The 24,253-nt window shown below is 46.6% G+C and overlaps 1 protein-coding gene and 1 long non-coding RNA gene across 4 annotated transcripts in view; one reads left to right on the forward strand and one right to left on the reverse strand.

Annotated features, from left to right (window-relative positions):
* The window catches only part of LOC147251529 (uncharacterized), a 28,391-nt gene extending 9,808 nt beyond the window's left edge, over nt 1-18,583 (forward strand). Inside the window, exons 2-3 of the long non-coding RNA XR_015118968.1 lie at nt 17,828-17,908; nt 18,011-18,583. This is a non-coding gene — a long non-coding RNA (uncharacterized LOC147251529). The remainder of the gene's footprint in view (nt 1-17,827; nt 17,909-18,010) is intronic.
* LOC147251528 (complexin-2-like) overlaps nt 1-19,577 on the reverse strand; it is a 48,601-nt gene extending 29,024 nt beyond the window's left edge. The window contains exons 1-2 of one of the 3 annotated variants that reach the window (XM_086222316.1): nt 19,252-19,577; nt 18,250-18,363 (exon numbers count right to left, since the gene is read on the reverse strand). In XM_086222316.1, coding sequence (XP_086078442.1) covers nt 18,250-18,280 — 31 coding nt within the window. In that variant the 5' untranslated portion in view covers nt 18,281-18,363; nt 19,252-19,577. Of the gene's footprint in view, nt 1-18,249; nt 18,364-18,675; nt 18,793-19,200 lie in introns of those variants that run through there. The other 2 variants (XM_086222317.1, XM_086222315.1) reach the window with 2 other exon arrangements.
* Between the last annotated feature and the right edge of the window lie 4,676 nt (nt 19,578-24,253).

The raw sequence follows: 24,253 nt of genomic DNA on the forward strand, positions 1-24,253 counted from the left end.
TTTCCTGATGTATTCCACCGTGTGACCTAGAACGTTGCATCTTAAACTTTGGTTGATGAACTCCAAACCTTGATTTAGGCTTTTAGCTGGAACCTGTTCAAAAACTCGTCGACTTTGAGTTCAGGGTCATGGATGTTCAAATATGCCAACTTATTCCTGGATTTTAAAGACCCGCATTCTTGTTACATAACGCAGGGTTGGTTCATTTCAAGACTGAAGACAGCAACTGCGTGGCTTGTATCAGACATCGTGCCGCGAAGCTCTAGCACCGATAGGGTCCACGGAGCCACAGAACCAACTTTGGCAGTGGTAAAGCTTGAACCTGGATTCTCAGCTGGCTCCTCTTTTGGTGGAACGCGCCGGGAAGCTTCATAAAGCTTCTTAACAGTCAGCAGACGTTCACCTATGGCAGGCAGGCACGGTACCAGATGTGCTCGGCCTCCCACATCTGCTTGGGGTTCTGGTTTTACAGATGACATGACACGGAATTGGCAGTATGCCGAAAAGTGTATGGATGGCACACACATCCTCGATCCCCCATTTGCCTAACCCTGTGAGTTCGTTTGATAATGGAGCAGCTCAAACTGCAGCAGGACGTTGCTGGTAAACCCCATCACAGCGTCTTGTTCCGACACCGGTGGCCTTTTCTCAACACCCACACCCCCTGAGTTTGTGTGCATTGACAAAGGTTCGCTGCCGGCTGAGGAACTGAGACCTTCAGCTCTCATGTTGAGCTCCCCTACCAATGTTTGACGGGGGAAGAAAACAGTCCATGTTCCCAAAGACACACAGAGAAAGGCCAAGTTGTGATGATCCCTTCCAAAGTTCCTCTCTACATGGCTCGTTGGACAAGAGCCCTTTCTGCTGTCACTCAAGTGGGCCCCATCGATCTGCTGCACCATGGCGATGAATTGGGAAGCTTTTCCAGTAAACTGTCGGCGGCTGCTGAATATTCTTGTTCTGATTCTTTTTCGAGTTGCCTGAAATAATCTGTATGATCTTTTATTCATGTTTTTCTTCATACAAAAATATGTTTTATTTACTGCTCTTCCTCACGCAAGAGTTACTGAAAAAAATCCTGCGCTTTTGATTGGAGCGACTCAAATTTGTGCTATTTTGGCGGAGTTCCAATAGCTGATCCTATTTACTAACATTATTTATTCATGAAGTTAATCCGTTTCATGCAGGTTCGAATGTGATATTTAAGCCCAAATATGCTTTTTGCCTTGCAAGTCATCACAAATGTTTGATGGATTTTCACCCCTGCGTCCCGGCTCTGTGGCACTGAAATGCAGAAGGAGCCGGCCATGTATACTTAGATTGTAGCTAACAGGCACTGGACACTTCCTTTTCGAGTATTTCTAAGCAATATGGGCGGCAATCGCAGATGTGGGTTTTTCTCATAACAATGTACTTGAGAGCAAATCAACGGTTCACCGCTCGCCTCAAGTGAAATACATGTGGCTGGCTTCTTCTGCATTCTGGAGCCACTCAGAAGTGATTCAGGAGGAGAGAGAAAAACATCTATTTGGGAGTACTTGAAGAAAACCACTTAGGAGACGTACCGCTTCAAGTGTAGTACAGATGCAGGATATGTGAAGGAAAGGGGTGACTGCTGGTGTTCATTCCAGATTGAAGAAGCAAAGCTACAATCTACAGATTTCTTGCATTTTTGGCTCTCACTGAAATCCTGCTCTTAACAAGCAAATAAGTACAAGGATAAATGCTGCAGGCGAATGTGTGTTTGGGTGTGTGTGTGGGTGTTCAGAGAGTGAATGTTTGCTTCACCAAACACCAGAGATGTGTAAAAGCCCAGACTGGAGCCTGCCACGGACAGCACAGGCAGCCTTTGAGAGCTGAGAATCAGCATCAGGATTGTTGAGTCATTTCCCGGGAGCCATCACCTGAGCTCAGGCATTTGCCTGGAGACGGATGAATCGTGCCACGACTCGGCGCTGAAGGGATATGGACGGGAATCTCAAGCTAGAATGATCCCAAAACAACAACAAAATGAAGCGTCCCGGGGGGAGAGATTCCATCCAAAACTTCTCCCTCTGACGCGAATGTTGATGCTTCCATCCAGCAGTGGTCTGGTGTCCGTTTTCTTCTACATCACAATGGGTTGTAGCACATCTCAGGGTAGATGTTGATGCATCATGATGTCGTCGTACCAGGAGACTGAGGACTGTAGCTCAGGTTCATGCTACATTAAAGAGAAGTCTCTGCTGAGCAAACAGGACTGCTGACTGTAAAATAATGAAGTTGTTCTTGTTGATGTTTATTGGAGTCAACCTGAAGTGAAGCAGGAATTTCCCTGTGACAGATGGCCGGTGACGTAGCCTGGATCTTTTCAGCAGAGTCAGACGAGCGTTGTGTGTTCTCGACCACCTACTTGGGTCACATGTCCCTGATATTTCAGCTCCCCGAAGCTTTCAGTCCACACAACCACTCAACATTGTGGTTGCTTACAGTTTCAGCATGGCTTGGCCCGGTGGGAATGAAAGCGCAGAAATCCTGCCAGTGTTTGTCACAGCGATGTTCAGGACACTCGGCATATGACAACCAGCAGGACGGGAAGATTGGCTTGCATTCAAGTGGAAAATCGAATGTTTAAGTGAACCATACAGAGAAAGACATGGGTGGACATGGAGGAACAGGACACTCAGGATTAAAACAGAGAATCGGGACATTGTTTAAGGATGCTGGTGTAAATTGAATGCGGATATGGACTGAGGACATTTATGCTTCCGAACACCCAGAGTCCTGCTGGCATTTTTCATTCCAGCTATAATTGGGGACTGATTCACACTGATTGATTAACACCTGGGTAGGCAGGTGAACACCGGCAATTATCTGGTATGATGGAAAACAGCAGTAGTCCAATATGGATTATGGATTATGTACCAAGAATTTACACAAGAGGTGATTCACACTGGTAATTGGTTGCTACGGCGCACAGCAATCTCAGCCATTTATCTCAGCAAACTCGTGTCCAAGGATAAAAGAAGCACGCATTTTTCTCTACGCAGTGTCAGCCACATTTCCATGACCTAAAACTCAGTGGGTTGAAACCTCTTGTCACTTGTTGCAACGGTTGCATCTGGTCGTTTTTATAGAATACTTAGAATAACCACATGGGAGAGCGGGCTAACTTTTTTCCTCAGTGTGTGTGTGTGTGTGTGTGTGTAAATGTAAGGGAATCACTTGTAATTATCACAGCGTTTATGATGACGGTGTAATTCGGTGGTTATTTTATGCCAAGGTGACATATTGACGAGGGCGGCCATGTTGGACTTCAGTCAAGACTGTGCAGTGAAGGTCAGCTGTTGGGTTTCACCCTCGCCAGAGATTTCCGTGTTGTTTCTGTGTGGCGGCGCAGCCCAGCGTGTTGTAGCTGATGGCCAAGAGGAACGTTCGTGGTTATCTAAGAAAGGATGACGTCACAGTGATTATTTTAAGCGACAGTGGTTCCTTAATATAAGCAGTACAACTTCCTTTGCATTAAAGGGACATTTCAGAAAATTCTTCCTGACCATGGAACATTTTTTTTGTTTGTTTTTGCCTACTTTAAACATTTAGGGAAGGAAAATTAGGCTTTAAAAAATTGCAGTGCAACATGCTACTAGAAACCGGTTAACTTTCAATCTTGTTTATGGTTGTCAGAAATCTACCAATTTAAATCTCTCTTTTTTTTTTAAATTCGGGTTGAAGGGGTCACCAGTTTAGAGGGAAGATTTTGGGAGGAAATATTGAAATGCTTAGTTTAAAATTTTAGGTTGAAGCTTTTAAGCTCCTGGGTCTGAGGTACTTTGGGAACGGAGCCACAGCAAGGTGTTCACAGCGGGATGACAGGTAGGCTTGCAGTGACAGGTTTTGGAGTATCTAAAAAATCCACCTTGCCCATTTTCTGCAGTTCAGTAGAGAGTCACAGTCATGGCCTTTTTTAACTTTTGCACGACATTTTATCAACCTTTTATATTTCAATCTGGTTTTGCAGTTAATAAAACTGCATTTGTACACGATCTGTTCCACACACCCGACCCAGACTAAGTGGTTCTGTGCCATGTTAAAATGGCCGTACTTGGAGAGTGAAGGTTGGTGCAGTCATGTTGCATAGTGGAGGTGCAAACGCAGCTGATTCATGTACTGCAGAGGTAGACGTCCATCTGTGCTGAGCAACCGCTGCGCTGCTGTGTGTCTCTCTACACAGTTGTGTATTTGAATAAATGTGTGTGGTTATGTTCGACGCAGAGGCGAGGCGGAGGGCTGGGAACAAACAAGAGGCCAAGGTCAGAAGAGCAGGGAGGTGTTGAGGTTGGCTGCAGGATTTCTGACATGTGCGGCGGTGCAACACCAGTGGGAGTCTTGCTGGAGATCAGTGGCACTGTGAGATCGATTCTGAACATTATTGGAGGGATGCAAGGACAGGTGTTGGTGTGAAAACACGGAGGCTGCTGGGCTCAGAGTGGAGACGGTGGTGAGTGGTTCTGGGTCTCTGGGTGAATACATGGACTTGATTTTCGCTAAGTCACTTACTTAGAAAGAGCAGGTCTGAATGAGTGTGCAAGTATGAGAGTCAAAGTTGAGGTTTTGCAGTCTGGAGGGTTTCAGTGTTCGCCATGTCACTGGGCTCGATGACAAATAGAGCAGGATGTCCTCCACACAGCAGCTGTGTCCTGTGTCCATTGATTATGTCTCAGAGTCTTTTTGGTATGTTTGTTAGCCTATCCAGTGCATGTTTGTATCCATGTTTTTGTTTATAAGTCATTAGCAGACAGGCATATGTTAATGAGTGTCTGTTTCATCATCAAGTGAGGAAATAAACTGTTTTTTCCAGCCTGATCAGACAAACTGCCCCCAGTACATCTGCAAGGGTTGTGGAGGTTGTTGAGCAGCACCAGTGACTCAGGGATTTCTCACGGCTGTGTGCCTGAAAACTCACTTTTCAAACCAACTTCTGTGGGAGAAAATAAGCCCTGCAGTTTCTGAGGTCACTGGTAACTCAGCGCCTTGTATATGTCAGCAGCAGCCTGCTCCACTTTGCATCCCAATACTAGCGGTAGCTCAGCTAGCCACAACACAGCTTTGATGCCCTTTGCCCTTGGTTTGGACAGCCTCTGCCAGTGTGTGTGTGTGTGTGTGTGTGTGTGTGTGTGTGTGTGTGTGTGTGTGTGCCAAGTGTACAGCTGCTGACCCCTACAGAGGGTGCTGGATCCTGCTGGGTTGACTGACTTTTTGTCCTGGCCAACTCCTCTTCCCTCATTATACAAACTTCAGAGCAAAGTCAACTCTTTGTCCTCAGTGCAAACTTTCAGCCATTTTGTAATGTGAAGATCTCCCACCATGGAAAGTTTACAACATCAACCACCTTGACATTCGTGTAGACTGAAAGTGTGAAGTCATTCAACACGATTTGTGCAAAGCTGAAATGGCGTTTTACTGTCAGTTGTGCAGATTAAAAAAGCAAATCTAGTTCGACCGACGTATAAACACGGACGACTTGTGCATGGACAGCAGCAGGACTACTGACCTCATCAGCTGTGACTGAAGAAACCTGTCCTCATTGTCATTTTACATCAGTTTCTTTTCAAAATTTCAACTCAAACCATTTATGAAATGTTGATCGTTTTTATTTGGAATGATTTCTTGCTTATTATACAAAACATCAAGGTTAAGGTTGTGAGAGAAAACGCTGCTCACATGCCAGTGTCTTATTCGGAGCCTCCTCCCATTTGTGTTGATAACAGAATGTTGCTCTCTGTGGAACCGTCGTCAGTCTGTTGTAGAGTTTATCAGGGCTTTTTCACTTAAGACTGGGAATTGAACCCCACTAGATTGACATTCCAAAAGCAAAACAATGAGATGAGCAGTGTATAATGCTCTCAGTGAGAAAATACAGTGTAATTCTCAGTGGCTTTGTCACTTAAAGCAGCACTTTCAATGTTATTTCATCGACTGCAATGTAAAAACGTAATTCCAGCGCGACTAAAATCCTCTTTAACCTTTAAATTTTAAGTTCACAAGGCTGCTGAGCAGATCCGATGGCTTTCGTATTGTGAATAAGTGTTGTGGAACAACGTAGAACCACCCGTCTCACTGCATGAGGCTGGGGGGACGCCAGCTGGTGCTGCCGTAGATTCTTTGATGATGTCGAGGTTTTTAGTGTCGTGCCAGCAAACCTGTCACCCATAACATTTACTGGACAAGATAATCCGGTAAAAATATACTACGTCAGATTAACATGAAAAATATGGACAACGGATGGTCAAGGTCACCAGAATACGAGACTTGCATATAAATAAGGCTGTCAAACATACAATTCAGCCTTCTACGCTGAATCCTGAAGTGGTGGCGTGTCATTTGGATCACAAAGTAATGGCACACTGAGTCAACTGCAAGTTTGAAAGGAAAAGCTCATGGTTAGCAGCAGCATTCCTGCAGAATACTAATGATTTACTGAGCACTGTAGGCACGCACAGCCACAGAAACACACACACGTACACACAACTGAGAGGGTGCTCCATGGCGTTAATGTGTGCGATCCAGTCGTCCCTCTCTCCGGAGCTCCTAGTTAAGTGTCACGCAGCCTCAGCATACACTATTAACCGCTTTCTAGGTCAAAGTGTGAATCAGTAATATGCAGCTTTCATGTAGCATGTCGCCTCTCAGCGATGCAGGTAAAGTGTTTTGATTCCCGGAACTCCCCACCAAGATCAGAAAAAAGGAAAAATCCATTTGGAGACATAATTAGCTCGCAGAAGCAAGAGAACTGGTGTGTTTGTGTGTTTAGGTTCAGAGAGGCTTGTTTGTCTACACGGATGACTGGACGAGGTTGCCACGTGGCTTCAGTGTAACTGTGTGCTTATGTGCCTGCAGCAGTCTGGTGGAGCCGTTTATGATATTTAGCAAATATTGGTTTACTTGCCACGTCACTCGAAAAGCCGGCGATGTGAAATCACTCACCAGACACACAGAACAGATGCAGGCAGCAATCACTTCCTCACCTTCCTCACTCACTGTGATACTGTAACCAGGAGTGGCAAACTCATCAGAACCAACTCTGAAACACATCAGCGAGGCTGCTAGTAAGCTAAGTTTAATGGAAGCATCATGAATATTTAGACCCAACTAATCACTCTCACTGAAAAAAACCCTTACAAAAACTCTCCTGCATGCTAACAACACAGGAGCCAAATATTTGCTCACCAAGTCAGCAGCGAGCTGATGAGGAGGGCAGAACAACAGCTGTCCATGAACCTTTGACTGTATTCATCAAAAACTCAAGCCATCAAATCTCTCGACTCCCGCATCAGCAAAAACCTTCAACAGGAGATCAAAACAGACCACATCTACAAAAAAAAAACACAACAGAGAAAATTGTTTCCCCTCAATTCAAGAAATCCAGAGTGAGGAATCACCTGCAGCTCTGTTTCTCCTCAGCCATCACACGAAGTGTCCTCACCTCATCCATAACAGTCTGCTGCAGCAGTTTGGACTCTCGCTCCCAGGATAAACCGCAGCGCACCGTCGATTAATCATCCCAAATCAGCAGCAGCAGCAGCCCCACACCCAACCCCCACCCCCCATCGGTCGAATCGCTTCATCACAAACAAAAGGAAAGACAAATCTCCTCCGACCTTGCTCACAGCGGACACTGAGGTTCCAGCTACGGCCCTCTGGGAGGTGCTACAGTTCACCGACCACAATCCAACCTGCTTCATGGCCACGCCAAGTCCCACTAACAACTCCATGACTTGTGTCTTCCTCGGTCATGCGGCCATGAAATGTTGTGCTTTATACATTTATTATCTTTACTGTGAGGTCTCCCCTATTGTTCATGTTGATCGGCTGACATTGAAACCTGCAATATAATTCAAGACGTACGTCATGCCACAGCACAACGGTGATATCAGTCCAACTGGTCCCCAGTATCTCCCCCAAAATCTTCAGCTCCACTCTCGGAAATTGAGCTCATTGTGTGTTTGGTCGAGGCAGATGGCCGCCCACATTTCCTGGGTCCACCCACGCATTGCCGCCCTTCAGAGGTCGGATTCTCCTTGGTGCGAGTGTCATATCTTTGGTTATGATTTGACAACAAGTCAACAATTCAACTGACATCTGATGGCCACTGGGTAAAACAACACTTGCTGCATCGTCTGATCCCAGTATTCATCCAAATAGGAGGATGCATGTATGAAATCATATAACGTGAGCTTTTCAGTACAGGTGTGTATCATTCTTTCCGCTCACTGAATCTCTTTTCAACTTCAAAAATTAAAGGCTTTGATTGACAGCCCTACTAGTCGCATGCACGTTTCCTCTGCAGAGGTTTGCGAGCCTCCTACAGGCTGTTCCTGGGAGGAAGCGTTCCCCGCAGACTGGAGAATGTCAATCTACTGCAGTTACGCAGGCAAGAAGTACAATCCAGCACTGCACAAAGACGCTTCTGGTTGGAGATGTGTGATAATAATATAATGTTTGCCCCTGCTGTGCATCATCGCGTCGTTCTTCAGTGGCAGAGACAAGTGAATCGACACCAAGGGCTCATGACTTGCCAGCAAATATTGACAGATTTGGAGAATACAGAGAAACAATTTGTAAAGGAAATAGTTCAGGTTCTGCTGCTCTAACATTGCAGTTGTGCGTGCGTGTGTGAGTGTGCGTGTGTGTGTGTCCAAACAGCGCTAAACAAACACTGGTTGGAAGCACAACTGTCCCCTATTCAACTGGTGACACTCCTCCTAAATGTCACACCTGGAGGGGCTTCATGTGTTCTCGCGCTCCATCTTTTGGTTGTGTGTGAGGACAGTGGTCTGGAACTTGATTATGGGGAACACCCCCCAGGACAGTGGCTGTCAGCCCGCCGTGATTATAGAACAAACACAGTGTGACATGAAGGGCTTCAGGGAGAGTTGCAAGACCAGGATGACAAGTACATCATCAAGACATCCGTCCTCTTCAGATGGACACTTTTAAAGGCAGGTGGAGCAGCAGGGGCTCCTTCTTCATTCTGCTCCACCAACAACATGCTGCTGAAATTATTTTCTTGGTAAATCTGAAGCCTGTGAGAACAGACACAGGAAAAGCCAGCATGTATTTACTCCCAGGAAGAGGTGTTTCCAGGTACAAGCTGACTGGAGAGCTGTCAGCCAGGACCCACCTGCACCAAGGAGGCCACCTGAACATACAAATGAGTCTCAAAAAGATCTCTTCATACATTTGCTCCCTAAATAAAAAAAGAACTCAGATCCTCTGGTCCTCAGGTTCAGACCTCTCCCATACAATACAACATTAAATTTGTGGGCCGACATGAATTTCATCAAATTATGCTAAAATGTTTCAGGGCCATTGAGCAGTGTGTCAAAGCTCTTCTTAAGAATACAATCAAGAGAATTTCCAGAGGCCAAAATGTGTGATTTCCAATGACGTATCCGGAAAAATACCACAAACGGCAAGATCCCGATTAATTCCAAAATCGAGACTATCATCTCTCAACCTAGATTTTATCATCTTACCAAATTGTATCAAAAAAAGCACACGTACTGCAAATTTACGGGTAGAGTGGAGGTGTAACGCGGTGGCGGCTATCATCTCTGCATGGTATATTTATCAGGATTACATTTCCTCCTGTCTTGGCTCATTTCCCTGAGTTTAAATGGGCTGATATTCAGCATTAAACATTATTCTTACATGCCAAGTCAGCTGAAAGCCAGTTAAGTGTGGAGAAACTCATTTGAATTTCTGGGAGACCGGCCACCCATGCACGAAAGGTTTTACATGAAATCCGTCAGGAAGCGTGTGTTATTTAAATGATGTCGCGGTTAAATGGCAAACTCTTATGCCGCATATGCTGGCGACCTGATGGAAGGTCATGGAACAGTTCAGCCGAAACCGGGGAGGACTGTTGGAGGATGACTCTGTTTTACTGCAGGGCTTTAATAACATGCTGTAATATCACATCGTGCTGCTTTGTGATCCACGCTGAAGTGACTGCCGCTGCAGCCCAAGCCCACTTTAGATGGTCTGGTTTCCTTTGTTGAATCCAAGCTGAATATCAAAAGATGCGGTTACGTTGTCACGATCATCTCATAAAGGCTCTGGTGCATGAATCTGCAGCTCTTTCAGGGGCAAAGAGAGGACAGGCACCACAGCGACGTGATCAGGCTCATTAGCACAGTGGACAGAGCAAGAAAGATGGAGGACGGATAAAGATGAGAAAGAGCAGCAAAGAGGGAGATGCAGACAAGACGAGGGGGGTTTAAATGGAACTGATTCACAGACGCAGGCCTGCGCCCGAGCTGCACGATTCAGAAAAGCAATTATTTTGACTGATATTGCAACAAGATTTGTGATATTTGGGAGAATGCTCTTTTTTTTTTTTACATCAATAGTCTCATTTTCATTACGAAACTCATGGCAGAAAAAAAAATTCACACAGATCCCCACATAAATCACACTGATGTTTCATTTAGTCTGGAGAATATGAAGCGCAGCGCTGCTTCCAAAGAGAGGATTCCGCTTGTTTGACTAAACATGAAAATTTTCATCGGCAATCACAACAGGAAGTAAAAATGTCCCTCTTTACTCCTTGAAAGAAGTAAACAGCGGGCATCCCTTTGACCAGGAGGCGTGTGCGGCCACGCAGGAGTGATCCATCTTCTCACAGCCACATATCCTCAAGGCTGCTTCGGCAAATCCTAATTAATCCTCGGTAATGAGAATTATGTTATATCTATAAGTGACTGTCCAAGCTGAGCACAGAGAACCGCCTCACGCGCGCGCGAATGGAGTGCAGATTTCCCATCCACGTTTCCTAAACAAACATGTCTATGATTGTGATCGCATTCGTGTCCTCCTACGCCCTCGATAGTCGCTGTATTCTCTCAGGCGCGTTAGCTAACGTTCTGTTTCTCCATTCCTCACCACCCCAGCGCTGCACCTGCAATCTCCCTCCATCAGTCGCTGTTCAAAGCCTGCAACCGAAGGCGAGTGTTTTAATGTGAATCGTGATTTGAGCGTTTCCCCCTCAGCTGATGCTAACCGTGTTAGCCCTTCTCCATCCTCCTGGTCGCACGCTGCCCCCGATTGATTTGGAGCGCTAGCTTGTTGAGACCGACTGTAAATGGAGGGGTGGCTCATCTGGAAGCTAGCATCATCGTGGTTCACTTGGCCAAAAGCCAGAGGGAACACCACTTTTTAAAAAAATATTTTGGTACCATTTTTTCCTTCCTATGGTTCTAAAACGAAATGCATGTGTGGAAACAAGCACGTCTGCTGGATTTGTGAGAAACTCGACAGCAGGTTCTGACTGTTCAGTCTGTACCACCGAGGTCCAGCTCTCCCAGAGTTGTCGTGTGTGTTTGTGTCTGTGTGTGTCTGTGTACATACTTGAGTGTGCCATTATGTTAGAATTAAAACTGAATTTTGTGTTTTTGTCATTTTGTGAGAGAATGTGTTTGATTGGCAAATTTGTTGCTTCTGGTGTGTGTTGTCAGCGTCATCCCTTCATGTGTCACACTTGGGCACCCACACACACACACACACACACACACACACACACACACATTATCATCTAATGTAAGCTAAAGATGACAACAAAGGTCCAACCTCTGTCTGTATTTTTCACACCCTCTCTTCTTCTCCACACACAGACACACACACAGACACACACACACACACACACACACACACACACACACACACACACACACACGGTTTCCCTGGTGGCTGCCTGAAGCTGCCTTGCCTCGCCCTTCAGATTTACTGTAATCGTGGATGGAGGGAGGGAAGAGGTGGAGGAATGGAAAATAAAGTGATGGGAGAGGAGCTGAGGGGATGGAGAGAGTGATGAATAAAAGGAGTGAGGAATGGGGAGCCGTGCAGGAAGGGAGAGTGATTGGAGTGGGCGAAGGGGAGCGGAGTGAAGGGGAGGAAGGAAAAAAAACGTGACTGAGGAAAGAATGAGTGATGACCAGAGGGAGGTATGGAAGAGGAGGAGGAGAAGGAGAGAAACTCTGATGCAGCCGAAAAACATCTCCTATTAAACGGAGATTAGCTTCGACCTGCACAGAGCAACTTCACAACCTCTGCTGATGATGTAACTCCAAGTTTGAAAGATACGTTTGTCACTTTTCATCTTCTCCTACACCTCTTTCTCTTCCTCCTCCTCTTCTATACATCCATCGCAGCTGAGGGCAGCGATACTGGAGGAGGAGGAGGAGGAGGCGGAGCTGCAGCTCCATCGAGACAAAGAGGTTAAAGAGCAGACTTCTTTTTACGAGCACTTTTGATGTCATTGGCAATAAATCCTCCTGCAGTGAGAGCCCTACACACACAGCTACACACACAGCTACACACACAGCTACACACACACACAGCTACACACACAGCTACACACACACACAGCTCTACACACAGCTCCACACAGCTACACACACAGCTACACACACACACAGCTCTACACACAGCTACACACACACACAGCTCTACACACAGCTCCACACAGCTACACACACAGCTACACACACAGCTACACACAGCTACACACACAGCTACACACACACACAGCTCCACACAGCTCCACACACAGCTACACACAGCTACACACACACACAGCTCTACACACAGCTCCACACAGCTACACACACACACATATATATACACACAGCTACAAACACAGCTACACACACAGCTATACACAGCTACACACACAGCTACACACAGCTACACACAGCTACAAACACAGCTACACACACACACAGCTCTACACACAGCTCCACACAGCTACAAACACAGCTACACACACACACAGCTACACACAGCTCTACACACAGCTCCACACAGCTACAAACACAGCTACACACACACACAGCTCTACACACAGCTCCACACAGCTACAAACACAGCTACACACACACACAGCTATACACACAGCTACAAACACAGCTACACACAACTACACACACAGCTATACACACAACTGCACACACAGCTATACACACAGCTACACACCAGCTATACACAGCTACACACCAGCTATACACACACCTACATACCAGCTACACACACAGCTACACACAGCTACACACCAGCTATACACACAGCTACACACCAGCTATACACACAGCTACACACCAGCTATACACACAGCTACACACACAGCTACACACCAGCTATACACACAGCTACACACCAGCTATACACACAGCTACACACCAGCTATACACACAGCTACATATCCAGCTACACACAGCTACACACCAGCTCCACACCATCAACACACACAGCTACAGCCAGCTACACACAACTACACACCATCAACACACAGTTACACACAGCTACTCACACAGCTACACACCAGTTACCCACAGCTACACACCATTTACACACAGCTACACACCAGCCATACACACAGCTACACACTATCAACACAAACAGCTACACACCATCAACACACAAGCTACACACCATCAACACACAGCTACACACTATCAACACAAACAGCTACACACCATCAACACACAAGCTACACACCATCAACACACCAGCTACACAAACAGCTACACACCATCAACACACAAGCGACACACCATCAACACAAACAGCTACACACACACAGCTACACACCATCCACACACCATCAACACAAACAGCTACACACACAGCTACACACCATCAACACAAACAGCTACACACCATCAACACACACAGCTACACACCATCAACACATACAGCTACACACCATCAACACAAACAGCTACACACCATCAACACAAACAGCTACACACACAGCTACACACCATCAACACAAACAGCTACACACACAGCTACACACCATCAACACACCATCAACACAAACAGCTACACACACAGCTACACACCATCAACACAAACAGCTACACACCATCAACACACACAGCTACACACCATCAACTCACACAGCTACACACCATCAACACAAACAGCTACACACACACAGCTACACACCATCAACACAAACAGCTACACACACACAGCTGCACACCATCAACACACACAGCTACACACCATCAACACAAACAGCTACACACAGAGATGCACACATTGGTGGTACAGGCTAGCTTGTCCAATCGTTTCCTCATTGGTCACTCTGAGCATGGATCAGGGGTTCTAGACCTGTGGTCCAGAGACTCCAAGAGGCCCCGACGGAGATTCAGGAGGACCAAACAAGAACTGATCCAGGAAGAGCTGTGAGAACACACAAGGACTGATTTGCTTTTGTGTAACACTGGTGGGTCCCAACCATCTTCACATCATGAGGCAGTTTTGTGCTTCCATGGTTGTTGGAGTTTTTTGAGTGGGATCTTCAGAGTTGTTGTGTTCAGCGTTGGTAGACGAGTCCACTGAGCCAGGAGCTTCGTTTCGTTCTTCTTTCTTTAGTTTCTATGAATGTTAAGCACTTTATTAACCACAATTTTAACAGTGCTACATAAATGAAGTCATTGGTTTGTAATTTTATTGTCTCCTGATTGTATTTTAATGAACTTTTATTGTCTTCTTAATTTGGTCCCGTGGCAAAACGCAGCAAAACGGAGAACAAGGTCAGCTGCTGCTGCGGCGCTGCGTCCATGAACGCTTTGTGTGTTTGATCAACTTCAGGCCCGCTACAGGAGCGGCTAACAAATGGATATAAATATTACAGATTGTAAAATTGATTTTTCTCACTGCTGCTTTTCTTTTTTTTTTGAGAAAGGAAACACAATCAACGCATTTCTATTCTCACACCTTTTGGGGAGCGTCATTGGCTTTAAACCGGATTCAAGGACGCTCCCCGAGGGACTTTTAAAGGCGCTGCACATGTTTTCTGGATAAGTAGAGGTTCTGCTCAGGTTGGCGTTCGGTGGCGCTGTCTTTAGGATTGTGTGAGTTCGGGAAAATCAAAGTTTTATGTCCCCCGTGAAGTCAGAAATACGTTTTCTTTTCCCGCCGTGTAGATTTATGTACAGAGAGGTGGTCCTAAAGCAGGATTTGTGGCATCGCAAACTTTTTGTCAGCTGATCCTGGTCCAAAATCCATGCCATCGCAATTACGATGAGGAAATTTTGACGGATGCACTTTGACTAAACAGGAAATGACAAATGTGTCCAGAAATTTCTCAACACAAAGCTTATTTTCTGCAACTATCCAGAGTTTCTGTGGGTTTTTGGTGGAGGGAGGACAGGAAGTTGTCCTGCTAAAATACCTGCAGCACTCTGTGGTCTGCAGTCGTGTTTCTGAACGAACAACATATTATCACATTTATAATAATTTGCGATTGTTCCCCTACCTCCCCACCTTGCATCGAAATGTGATTACCTCACGAGAATTCTTCAATTTTGCCGTCAGATTTGGCCTTTCCAAATAACAATTCCCTGCGAACAGTGTTAACCACAGAGCCAGCGCGCCCGTCCCTCACATCCCTGTGCAGGCTGCTGCTGCTCCTCCCTGCGTTTGTGCTCTGAAGTCAGACTTCTGGGGGCTCCTGGCCTGAAAAACTTTGCACACCTCGGACCTATGGATTGCATTTCAAAGGGTCGTGAGTGACAGAGAGATGAGCAGCTGCTGGCTCCGAGCGAGACGACCTTGCCCTTCACTGGAGCAAACAGACAGAATACAAATGTTGGCCTAGATGGGAGCAGATGGAGTGTGACTTTCCTCTCGTCGTGGGGAGAGACAGTGAGATAATAGCCCACAGCTAATCCACCGCGCACTGAAAACTCATTACTCTAAGAAAGAAGACGGAGAGAAATAGTTCAGACCCCGGCAGACCTGGTTTTCCTCGTGTGAGGAATTTCTTTTACACACGGTTCAGCAGATTTGACTTGTTGTCTTTATTGACAGGGATCTTTGTACCATTTTGGAATTGAACCCCCGCAGCTCCCCGGGACACCCGCTAACACACCCGCCAGCAGTGAACCACACACTGCAACACAAACAATAGAAACACACTGTATCCGACACTCTTACAGCACAACACAGCAAAACCATCAGCCTGTAGGCAACGCACATTTTTGTTTAATGCAGATTCATCTTTTCTCATTTCCTTGCAAAGCTTTGATATTCATGTAGGTCTGTATGATATGGAAATAAATCATACGCTAATATTTCCCTCTGAACCCCTAGTCTGCTTTCATTTTGGCAGTTTATGTGCTGAGAGGTCTTAATAAACAAGTCTGCACTACAAAATTGACAGAAGTTGCAGATTTCAAGTAAAACATGTTTGAAGAGTCTGATAATCGATTTTCACATCATGAAAGACAACAGCAGCCAGAGGGTGTGACATCACCCAGCGATTGTGTGAAGAGGTTCACGCGTGTAGATCCACTGGCACTGGCAGCTCTTTTTTTTAGATTCAAGGAACCTAAACGCTGCAACACAACACTGTTTGGGTTCACTCCCACTGGGGGATCCCAAAGGTGCTAAAGCACATGTGTTCCCCAGAGTGCTTTGGTTTGACTCGTGGTTGGAAGACGGTTGCGCATGCATGAGCACAGATCTTTGACATGATCCAATGTGGCAGCACATTGGACAGAAGGGGCAAATTTCAGTGTAACGTTGTCCACCAAATGACCAGCCTTAAACCAAGTTGTGAAGTTACAGAGTTGGAGCCCAGTGCCAGGGATACCAGGAGCAGAGACGGCCTTGTGTGGTAACGTTAGCCTGTGCTAGCTCTGATCGCCGTCTCTGCTGCCAAGCGGTCCCATGTGTATTACAGTGTTTACAGCTGATGACGTGAGCGTGCTGGGGCCTGGCCACGGAGGGGTTGGGGGCAGTCAAGTCAAGTCTGAATGCACCCTTAGTTTGCTCCGTGCTTTACGCTCCCAGGTCATTCACATTTCCAGAAGTGTGTTGCCCTCAAAACAAAAGAAATGCATCTGTTTGAGGACAGTTGGGCGGAGGTCTCCCGTGGTAAAGTCTGCTGTCTTGTTGACACAAACACCAGCCTGGCGTCCTCTCCATACAGAGTTCCTCACCATAAGGGGATGTAATTTGATTTACTCCTGGTCCCTTTATTCGCTGTCATGCTACGGCGACGAAAGGCCCTTCTGTTGAGCAGCCCTGCAGGCTCCAGCGTCAGTTTGAACTGGTGCTCGAGCGCTACAGCATCGGTGAGTTATGAGGCGAGCTGGGATTCTGATCTGATGGCTGATGAGGCCGCTGCCTTGAGTCAAGGTTTATGCAGCTTTGACCGTTTCAGTGTGAAACTGGGAAATATGATTTTTAAAGCCCCTGAAAAAATCCTCTCAAACAGCTTTGCACTACGAGAACATCAACACATTCCTGCCAAAGGTGCAGTTTTGTTGCACTGCAGACTTTTGTTGGCTTTGCCGGCGCTGGTCGAGTGGGCAGGGCTCACTGGAAAGAGCTGATGTCACACACTTGTGGCTGCTGCAGTTGCTCCAGTCCACTACGTCTCATCAGTCACCAGCTTTATCAGTCAGGAATCCTACCTTTTTCAATTAACCGCTGCTCATTGGGCTTTTTTAATGCTCCAAAGGCTGACAGAACCCCTTTCAACAACAGCAGCCCACTATGATGAACATATCACCAGCAGCATCCCTCGCTCCCTCTCTCTCTCTCTCTCTCTCTCTCTCTATATATATATATATATATATATCTATCTATCTCTGGAAACCACTCCAGGTCCTTCATGTTCCACACGTTCATACATGATAACAAGTTCATATTCCTTCAACATTTATTACTCTGTTAGGATCATCTCATATCCAGGGAACAGCACAATCATTCACGCTGGAATGAAATTATCCAAGATTAGATTTTGCCTTGATTATCTTTTTCTTCCCTTCAGGTGGAAAATGTGAACTCAGCATGTTGAGATGAGAGCGACTGCAGCGTCCAGTCAGGAAGCCCCATCGCCGTCTGATTCATGGTAAGACCGAGCTGTGACACACACCTGCCTCTCTGGAAGCAGGCAGCACCCGCTGGAACCAGAAATGCCCTTTTGGCCACGGTGTTTTATTTTGCATTACAGTCAGCAGCCGTTCAAGTAAGCTGTGCTCACTCCGAGTGCCCCAGGGGCCAAGAGTGCCATGAGTGCAGCGAGGCGGCAGCAGAAGAGGAGGGAACATGCAAATGACACCAAAGCACACAGAGAAGTGGCCGGGAGAAGTCGCGGACTTTCTCTTCTGCGGCTGAATTGAAGCCATCGGGGGAGTAAAAGAGCCGAGATGCCCGGTTTAGGAAGCAACAATCAGAAGAAGTCAAACTTACCTCCCAACGCTTGCTTCATGACGAAATTCATGACGATGGCTTTTAATTCCCTGCCTTGTGTGAGCGATGTTACATTCACTTGTTAGAGAAAAGTAGAAGTCCTGTTTGCCAGATCTGGAAGAGAACAATAAATCCCTTGATCAAACTTAACAAAAAATATGAAGGAATACTACAAAAACCAAGGTTACACTGGTTCAAAGACGTGTTTCCCTGCAAAATACTTCAACAGTATCCTGATATTCCTGAAAGTGTTTCTGTTTAAGCTGACAACGGTCTCATCCAGGCTCCCTGTGTCTAGATCTGTGTGGCAGGCACGTTTCTTCAATGCACCAAATGAAGGACACCAAGGTCAATGGTTCAAACACGGACCACACGCAACTGCAGCAGCAGAGCCAAAAAAGAAGAAAAAAAAAACAATCCTCACACCCAATCAGCTGCTAGGCTCAATATTTCCCCGCAAATGTGATGCTTTTTAAAGCTGCCGGTGAGTGATGGAGGTGTGTGTGTGTGTGTGTGTGTGTGTGTGTGTGTGTGTGTGTGTGTGTGTGTGTGTGTGTGTGTGTGTGTGTGTGTGTGTGTGGGTGGGGGGCACGACAATCAACTTCAACGTGGTCCGAGCTTCGCGGTGACTTTAGAGAAAGTGCAGCGTGGAAGTCCGCTGCCACGCTCCCCGGACGGACGGAAGTGTGGATTTCTTCCTGATCATGTGGTAAAACTTTCCATCCTCCATTGGAGGGACGTTGGAAACACTCGTAAAGCTGCTTCATTACATGCGGGCTGATGCGTGCAGCCAGATATGCTCAGGTGAACGCAACATCTACGTGATGATCACGCACAGATGCGGGGTTAAAGCACGGACGAGCTTCCTCGGCTGATCGGTTTCAGCACCGCCCGCGAGTGGACAGCTCCCCAAGACGAAGGATGGCGCGGAAGCAGCCGCGGCTCGGTTACCTCTGTCCGGCAGCTGGTTGGAATCCTCCGCTCACACTCTCACACACGCACCGGGGCAGGATGAAGGCAGGCGGAAACCCTCCGGAACCAAGTTGTCTCGCAGCAGCAGCGGGCAACAGAAGCAGAGGCGAATCTAAGTGCTCGTCCCTTGCATCTCCGACTCTCGGGGCTGGAAAAGAGGACGTCCTTGGTGCTTCCTCCTGCCTGCCGCTTCGTCTTCCTGCATACACACACACGCACACACACTCACACGTAGAGAGGAGGAGGAGGAGGGAGGAGGAGTAGAGGGGTGGTGGGGGTTTGCGGAGCGGCTGCCGTTCACACCGTGATAGGAAGGAGCGAGTGAATCACATGGAGGGACCGGGAGAGAACCGTCCCACCAACGTCCCCCTGACCGATAGAAAAAGAGATCAATTATTCAGGCCTGACGCTGGTTGGCTGCTCCGCCTCCTCTGCAGCGGGGAGAGGGCCTCGACTCCACACGGCACTGGAGAATAAAGCACAGTGATGGAGGTTTATGTGGATCTTTGGGTCTGTCTGGATTATTGTTGTGTTTGCATCGCTGGGGGGGAACAGGGGCCAAAGATTCACATGCCCCCTGCCTACGGGAGTTAGTTTTTGGCAGTTTATGGTGACTTCCTGGTTCGCTATCATGTTAATATCCCATGGTTCCATAGTCAGGCTCATTGGAAGGAGAGGATCCAGCTTCTCTCCAGGGTTTGGTGTTGTGAGGGGGATGAGGGGGAACTGCCCACCTTTAGAATGGTTCCAGTTCCAGATGTGAACTTCCCAATCAGTTCCTCCATTGATGCTTCAGCAAATTCTTCATAGGGCAGGAACCAAGACGATCAGCGAGCAGATGGTCGTCATTTCGTGAGCAGCCGACCGTTTCGTTCTCACTAGCTCACCAGTAACTGATGTCAGTAAACTCGTCATGTCCAAATATCCATGAATCCTGTTTCTGTGTTTCATGGGTAATGGCGGGAACTTGTGACATTCAAAATGGCAGACAAGTTCAGTCAGCATTTCCACGGTAGCAGAGATGTTGCTTGTACATTTTAGGATTGTGGGTAGTGTTGTAAATCTCTGTGACATCGCGAATAGAACCGGTTCTTTTCTCCTGCTCCTGCAGGAACCATCGTGTACCCGCCCACTCGCATCGTCTTCTACTCAACCGGCGTTGTTGCTAACATCGGTGCTCTGGAACGTATCAGCTTCACCAACAATGTGCGCCTTTGCTGCTGGAGGTGAATCTGCGTGAGGGGACTGGCTCCAACTGCAGGCCAGTCACTGGATTTCATTTCTCACAGTCTGTATGTAGAAGCGCTGCTCGCCAGTGACTCAGTGTTTCCTCTCGTGGTCGTATCGTTGAAGCCACCGTCGTCGAATTATTTCAGCATTATCATTAAACACCCAACAAGAGCCAAAATACCGTCGCTGTTACTTTATTATCTGACGGGAAATGGAAATTTATAGTAATTTTCTAGTATTCAGCCGTCACATTACGTCCGACGTGGTACACAATAATTGTGGTTCTCACAGAAGGAAGCGGAGTTAATTACTGAGGATGTGTTTGCCGTCACAATACAAAAACACCCGAGGGTTCCTCACTCTGCTCTGGGGGTTGAACCAGAAACCCAATTAACAGGATTCCTGTCTTATCTGATGGAAATTCTCCTCTTCTTTGCCTCGCAGGAGGTCTGGTAGCCTGACCACGAGGATCTCCACAGCCACGCCGACTAATGTGGCGGCAGGTCTTCATGATGATGTCACTAGGTGAGGCCGCGTGAGGCCAGATGGATCTGTGATTACAGCGAAAGAGCAACACACAATTTTTAATCACAGCAGGGGAAAAAAAGTGCTTTGAAGGTTGTTGCTGAATTGTGGGGAAATAAAACACACAAAAATGTGAAAATATATAAATCCCCCCCCCCCCCAGTCAAAAGAGTACATAGTTATTGATATTTTTGATTTGTCCATCACCCTGCAATCTCGCGAACCGCCCAGCGTGAGAGCAAAATGCTCGATGCGGACGGTGCTGGTCCAGGAGCACAGATGCACTGCGTCGAGAATGAGTTGCAGCTCCCATCAAAGCGAGACAAAACGGAGCTTCTCGAACGCTTCGGACTGAATGTGTTTTTCTGCTCTCAGGATGAAAATGGCCCTCAAATGAAGCCTGAGGCCTGCAGAAATAGATGCCTATGTGATGCTGTTATGTACCGTCTGTGCTCATGTTCTTTATCTTTGAAGTAATAGTACTTGGAGTTATGGTTGTACCACATTTGAAAGCCAGTGTGCAGTTTTAAAGGCACTGTAACAAATGGAATTGCCGCAGTAAACCACCAGGATATGAGCTTTCCGCAGCCACCCGGATCCCTCTGGTTCTCCCCTGAGTCCCAGTGGATGTCTGTGCGGAATTTAAAGACATTCCCTCCAGGTGAGAATGAGAAATCACGTGAACGAGCGCGAGACCTTGATGTGAGGTGACCTCGACCTCTGACCATCAGCATCCTTCAAGTTCATCCTTGAGAGCCAGATTTAAAGACATTCCCTCAAGGTGCTCATGGGATACTCACAATTTACTGTATTTCAATGTGAGATATTTGGTCAGTTTGAGAATGGCAGGAAGTGAGTTTGTCTTTTAATCTGTCTCTTCGAACAGCAGAAAATTGTCCAGGTCTCATTTTCCTGCGCTTGAACTTGAGCTGACGCGCTGTGATTCGTATTGAGCTTCTCTGAGTCCTTAATACCAGTTGAGCCATTTCTTCCCAGTTCATAATGTTCTTTCCCTCCCGGATCTTCCTTGCAGGGAGATTTAACCTGATATGTGGATCTTTGCAGGGCACCAAACATAATCCAGTGTTGAACTCTCTCCTGATAGATTATGTATGCTGTAAATTTATGCTAAGCTGTGTCACTAAAATTACAACCTCCTGCATGCCGTTCAAGAGCTCTTTTTTCGTCTGTGCAATTTGTATGGAAAATTGTGCAAACTTAAGGCCGTTTACTGCTCATTTGTGTAACAGGACCTTGACATGTTTCCTGGAATTAGCCTGCATGTAAAGGAGTTTTAATCCCAGCTCTCATTTTATCTCACCTGCTCGCTGCACTTCAGGAATCTCCATAAGAAAAGGTTGAACAGGCTGCCAAACTCAGGTAATTAGGCTTCCTCATTTCCCCACCAAGATGTTTTCCCCTGAACACTGCAGCTCAGACGGAGATAAAGCTGAGTTAATCCTAATATTTCCTCCACATAATGTGTGCAGCTGCACATACATGAAGCTCCAGTTTGAAGAGCGGAGCAGAGTTAGCGGGTCCCCGCCGAGAGAAAACCACGTTTTAAAAGGATCCGTGGAGCGATTGTGCGCCGTGGTTCTTTTCTTCAGGTCAAACCACTGAGCGCAGGACAAGAGTTCTCCACAGAAACACACTCACCTTATTGTGTACTTGCAAGTGGAACAGCAGCCCAGCCGGCGGCGAGGGCTTCCCCTGTTCTCCTCAGTTTAAGGTTCATTATTTTGTTTATCCAGGTTACTCACGGAGACAATTATTGAAACGGCTCCATTAGGGCCTGTGTCCACCGCAGGCATACTGACAACCTTTTTACTAAGCACAAGTCATAAGACACCCCCCCCCCCCCTTTTTGGGGATGACCATGTACCACTGATGAGAGCAGGACTATGATGAAGATGCCTGAAGATGAACTGTGTCGTCCGAACGTGGCACTGAAGACACAGAGTAGCGTTCGGACCGCGAGTTTACTGTCCAGAGTTACTCTATGTTTTTGAACTGTGATATTGAATAAACAACCATCTCCATCATTTTGTGTGTGTGTGATTGTTACATGTCAGCGAAAAGTGAATTCAAGCCTCTGCTTACTTTTTTATTTATTGGCCTGTTGGTGGACGCAGAGGTCACACGGGTCCCTGTGCCCTCCGCCTCCCTCTGAGATGAGTATTGATGAGGGGCAAAGATGGACAGTCATTCCCGTGAACTGATTTCTGAACGCTGCTTCAGTCACTGCACTATCAATGCTATTTGTCTGATTTGAATTCCGCCTCCTAATCGATCTGGTAGATAAACAGAGCTGTGTGTGTTCAGTAAGCAGCGGTGGAGGTGAGCTCACCGGCGTTTGGGGTTCCAGAGCGCAATTATGGTGAGGGTGGAAGGTATTTAATACCTCATTTATTAAGTGACAGTTTAATCAGTTGTTAAAGATGACGATCCACCCAAGGATACAGGGAGTTGTTGGTATTCATTAATTTTGTCATGTTCCCCTTCCTCAAAGACAATTCAGGATTTAAAAAAAGATAATATAATATACATATATTCATAATATGACAATAACAAATCGTGTTGCTCACTTCTTCCTGCGCATGTTTGAAAATCATTGGTACTGATTGGATTTTTCCCTCCAAAGCTTCAAATTATACGATAGAGCAGCTAATGTGCCCATTTTAATAAAGCACTAAACTCAAAATTTCATGTTAAATGCCACAGGGTTCTGCTATAATAGAAGCAGTGTATCTGATGTTAATAGTAGCCCATTAAAACAGCACTGCCCTGATTTAGTACTGCACTCCCCGCTGCAGGACTGGGCCCAGACATTAAAAAGGATAAAAATCAATGTGGTAGAACCACAGAGTTTATCTTTATTCCATGCAGACTCCTTGTCAAACCCTACATTAGCCGGAGTGCAGCTAAAGTGAGTGCTGGTAGCAGCTAACACAGCCTTGAGCCACTTGCCTCAGGGGTCTGGAACATCCCACGTCACATTATTTCATTTTCAAGCCTTTAGTCCTCAGCACCAATTGACACCGACTCAAGGGAACACACATGCTGCAATTTAGCAGAATTCTGTTGTGCACTCTGAAGCCACAATTCTTGTAATTCACATTGGAACAGAGACTGGAAAGTCCTAGTTTACTGTGAGGACTGTGGAGCGGTTGACTAGCGAGTTGCTCAGGGGTTCGCGCTGTTTCCTCGGAGTGAGACCGGCCCAGGTTCCCGTCCTGGCTGTCTCAGGTCCTCTCCCTGGTGTCTGCGTGGGTTT

The sequence above is a fragment of the Aulostomus chinensis genome, chromosome 13, assembly GCF_037954235.1.
Source record: "Aulostomus chinensis isolate RoL2024-O1b breed Wild chromosome 13, RoL_Achi_v1.0, whole genome shotgun sequence".
Lineage (NCBI taxonomy): Eukaryota > Metazoa > Chordata > Actinopteri > Syngnathiformes > Aulostomidae > Aulostomus > Aulostomus chinensis.